We start from the raw sequence: 4,571 nt of genomic DNA on the forward strand, positions 1-4,571 counted from the left end.
AGCCTGCCCGGGACAGTGGTGGTGGGTGCGCCTCGGGGCTTGGTTTTGGGGGGCTTTTGGGTACAAACCCTGATTAAAAGTGGCTTCTGGCTGGGGGGAGGTGTCCCCCAAAACCAAGGGTCAGCAGGATACCCTGCGTCTGTCTGGCCTGCCCGCTTGGGAAGCTCTTAATGACCCACCACTCGTTTCTAGCTAATTGATGCTCATATTTTCCGGAGGAGGGTGGCAGAAGTCAGGTCTTGGGGGCTGCGCACCCCAGGAGGACATTGACCCCTGCAACAGCCAGACCGGTGGGTGCCAAGGATGGGGACAGCCACGCTCTGACCCCCAAATCCTACCCCTCTTGGCCAGCCACCCTCCAGGCCCCAAAAACCCAGCGGGTGAGGCAAGGGGTGAGGGTGGTCTCTCAAGCATCAGCACAGCTGCACGTCCCAAAGGACCCCCCCATTCAAAGCAGTGGGGGCTTTTACACCCCCCACCCCACCCCCCAAAATGTGCCTGTTGGGGTTTGTCCCCTGGGAGGTCACAACCTCCCACCCAGCCCTCAGCAAGTGGCATTTTCAGCTCCACCAAAAAAAACCCCATTTGCTGCTAATTCCCACCACTGAAGCTCGGTGACTTCCCCAAACCGGGGGCTGGGGGCTGCCCCCCGCCCCATGCCCGGATATCTGGGTCAGTTTATCCTCCACATTTCCAGCCAACATCTGAAACCGTTCTTTTCTTGGCAGAAATGATTAAGGGGGGTTATTGCTTTTGGGTCTCGGTGCAGTTTTGCCGGCAGGTCCTGCATCTGGCTCTCCATCCCTGGCTTGATGCAGCTTTTGGGATACTGAGCCCCGTTGGTCACCCGAGGCATGAATTTTGGGGTTCCCCCCTCCCCAATGCTGCATTTCTGCTGGAGAAACAATTTTTCCCGGTGGTGTGGCAAATGGGACAAGGGTGGATGGCCATCGAAGCAGCTGCTGCCGCGGATGGTGGGGGGTATGTGTGTGCGCGCACACAGTTTCGGGGCCCATATCTGACTTCAAGGGACTGGGAAAAGTTTACTTATACAGCTCATTTCCATATGTCCCGGCTCCGTCTTGCAGAGGCCACCATATGTGCGGTAGTGCGGCGCTTGGGATTTTTCCCAGCACAGCGCCGGCAAGGTTCTTATCTCCCCCGTGGGTGCTTCATAGCCGCACGCGTGGTTGTTTCTCTCCATTTTTTTTCCCTTTCCCCCCTCCCTGTGATCCAGCAGACACCGTCGGATTGCAGTCCCTCTCCTGCCTCCCGCTCCTTCCCACCGCGGTGGATGGAGCCGAGCTAAACCCTCCGGCCCCCCAAATCAGCAGCATCCCCGCTCCTTCCAAAACCAACCAGAGCAGGCTGGAAATCCTTGTGGAGAAGCGAAGCTTTCATTTAAATAGAAAAGCGGGGGGGGGAGGAAATCATCTCTTTTCAGGAAACCACGTTAGATTGCGGAAAGGGGAGATAATTAGGCATGGTAATCTGGCAGGGCATGGAAATGTGTACCAACACCCAGCTCCTGCAGCTGTTTTTATTGTCAGCCCTCTTCAAAATTTGCCCACAAACAAGTACCTTTGCAAGACAGGAGTATTATTTCAGACGAGAATAGGCTTTTTGTTCGGCACATAATTAGCTGATTTTTCTCCCGGAGAAAAACGTCGGCGATCTCTGATTGTCGGAGAAGCAACCGGAGCGTGATTGTGCCTGGGAAGCGTAACAGGCGGGAGGGAGGTGAGGGGCAGGCAGAGCAGGCAGGGTGGGCAGGGGAGCCTGGCCAGCCGCCCCCGCGCCCTGCGCAGGGACCCCTACCGCCCGTGGGACAAGGCAAGAGCCTTTCCCAGGGGGTCTAAATCTGAGTATGTGGTAGAAATCAGTATTTTGGAGGGTCATGCTTGGCTGGGGGGGCAGAAGACCTTTCCCCCCTGGGCCGTAATGCGGGTGCAGACCTGGTCCTGCATGGCCCCAGCGCGAAATGTGGCACCGAGATGCTGCTCAGGGAGGCTCCTGCATCACCCGAAGTAGGGACTGCTGAAGATCAGGTGGCTTCTGGCAGGTTTTGCCCCAGAAAACCTTTCCCAGGAAAGGAGCATCAGATACAAAGAGGCATGTTTGAATCGGGCAGATTTTGGGGGGTGTCTGTGACTCCAGCGGCCTCTTGGCTGGGTGGAGAGAGTGTGCTAAATAAACGGGGGGCGTAGATCAGGGTAGGGAGGAGGTACAGCTTTTTGGAGCGAAGAAGTGGAAGAAGGGAGCTGTGGAGGAAAAGGAAAATGGGGAGGTGCTCAAACCCTTTCAGGTGCGAGTCCGTAGGGTGGCAGAGGTCAGAGCATCCCTCCACCCGGGACGGCAGCTCGACCCGCCGCGTGCCCGGGGGCTGATGGCTGCTCCTGATCCTTTGGGCACCTCCAGCCTGTTTGTACGGAGCTGTGCTGTGGGTTTCCACGGGACACACGAACTCATGTCCATCCTTCCACCGGGCATCGGGGGGGCTGTGCTGGTGAGGCATATTATTTGGAGCAGGGTGCATGCTGCTGCTGGTCCCTGAGGCTGCTGGGCCATCGAGGAGCTGGGGGGTGGGAGCTTTGTTTTGCAGCTGATGATAAAACCGATGACTTTATCAAAAGCAAAACTCAGGCTTACAGAGACCCTAGCGAGGTGATTCTTGCACCTTCGCGGGGGAAATTTTAATTGCACGGGAAATGTCACCAAAAGCATCTCACCCTACTGTGAGTGATTAAAGTGATTTTTTTCTAGGGATAGTGAGTGATAAAAGTGTTTTTTTCTAGGGAGGGGAGTGGGCAAGAGGGGAGACCATGAGCCAAACCGCCCCCCAAAAATCAGTGTGTGCTTAATGATGCAGGTATTAGGTGTGAGCGCTGAATGCTAAAATAAGGGATGCATCCAGGGCTCTCCATCCTAGACCCCACCGGCACTGGGAGGGTGTTCATCCCTGCAGTGAAGGGCTCGGCCGGGGAGGCAGTTTTGTGAGTGGCCATGGGCTTGTTTCAGCATATTTGGGCTGCAGGAACTGGGAGTGAGAGGGATGGGGGTGAGCAGGATTTGGCCCTTGGCAAGGGCGGGCAAAATTTTTTTTTTTTTTTTTTTTTTTTTTTTTTTTTATTCTGTTTGAGAACCTAGGAATGGGGTCATAGTTATGGCTAAGGTCATGGACTGGACAAGCCAAGGAGTTAGATTTATCTGAGATCCTGTAAAGTTCATGATCTTATGAATGGAGGTTTACTCCTTAGTGAGTTGGGAATTCTTAATACAAACAGCAGATATTGAAGAGCCAGTTTCAGTATTTGGTCCTGCAAATGATACCAGTCTAGAATGAAGGTTTCAGAAAGAAAAAAGGCCTTTGAAATTTTCTTGTTCTGGATGCTGATTAGGGCTTAGACCTTGGGCTGTGGGAAGTTGAAATAAAAACATCAGGTTTATGCATTCAGAAGGGCTCTGGGTGAGGAACAAAGGAGTTTCTGGAAAGGAAACAGTTCATATTTTAATCTAGTCCATAGAGGAGCTTCTAGTGAAGTTGATAATAAGGATTTTGAGTACAGGAACTTAACAACTCTGTTCTTGAGACCACCTCCTACCAGGCCCACCACTGGAAGGAAGAAGGCTGGTTCCAGAAGACAAAAACTTTGGCTTCGGTAATCCCGGCTCATATCCCAAAATTCGTTCGGATGAGGGGAAATAGGCTGCTTTTTTTTTTTTTTCTTTTAAATTGATATGTATTTAAATAACCGGAGTCCAAATATTTTAAGAGCACTAAAGGAGACCTTAATAAAACGCATCGGTACGGAGAGATTATCGCTAGCATTGGAAAACCACACGCACACACGCACGCTCCCATTCACGGCTTTTCGTGGAATATAGTTGAGAAATCCGCCAGTTTAAAAATCCCGAATAAAAGTCTAAAATATTCCCAGGTCAGAGGGGCACCGTCTCATTAAAACCAGCGCGGTCCTGAAACTGCACTGCAGACATTAAAGTGCAGTATTTTTCAATTAGAGCTGACGAATTCAATCAAAATTCCATAGATTAGGATGAAATGAGGCATGGGTCATTTACAGGGGAATTTAATTGCAGAGCCATTAGACAAATAGTATATTTGCCATTCTCACATTATCCATCATTTTAGACATCAATAGAAGGAACAGCATCTTTACTAATACAGCAGCACTTCCCAATCTCTGCCTGTAAACACTCCCTTTCCCCATAGCTCCTGATTATATCTGATTTCATTTAAAGCCATGGGGGATTATAAATGTTCATGCAATCAGGTTCATTAGGACTTCAAAAATCTCATTTCTGATTTGTATTGCTTTGCGGATCACCCGCCTCAGCGCAGCCTGCGCGATGCCTCGCTCGGCTTTAAAAAAAAAAAAAAAAAAAAAAAAAAATCAAATGCTATTTCATTACCGGGGCCACTTCGGGGCTTGATTATCAGCCTGATGAGCCCCTTTTCAGCCATCAAGCAGGTTGTGGGGAGCGAGCCCGGCTTCCCACCGGGACCCCCACCCCAGCACCCCCTCCATCCCCGCAGCCGCCCCGGGGGGGCC

The 4,571-nt window shown here is 51.6% G+C and overlaps 1 protein-coding gene across 1 annotated transcript in view; it reads right to left on the reverse strand.

The window, feature by feature from the left end:
* GBX2 (gastrulation brain homeobox 2) overlaps positions 1-1,016 on the reverse strand; it is a 3,645-nt gene extending 2,629 nt beyond the window's left edge. The window contains exon 1 of the mRNA XM_009320842.1: positions 927-1,016. Coding sequence (XP_009319117.1) covers positions 927-1,016 — 90 coding nt within the window. The remainder of the gene's footprint in view (positions 1-926) is intronic.
* Between the last annotated feature and the right edge of the window lie 3,555 nt (positions 1,017-4,571).

Source organism: Pygoscelis adeliae, unplaced genomic scaffold, assembly GCF_000699105.1.
Source record: "Pygoscelis adeliae isolate BGI_AS28 unplaced genomic scaffold, ASM69910v1 Scaffold63, whole genome shotgun sequence".
In the NCBI taxonomy this organism is placed as follows: Eukaryota; Metazoa; Chordata; class Aves; order Sphenisciformes; family Spheniscidae; genus Pygoscelis; species Pygoscelis adeliae.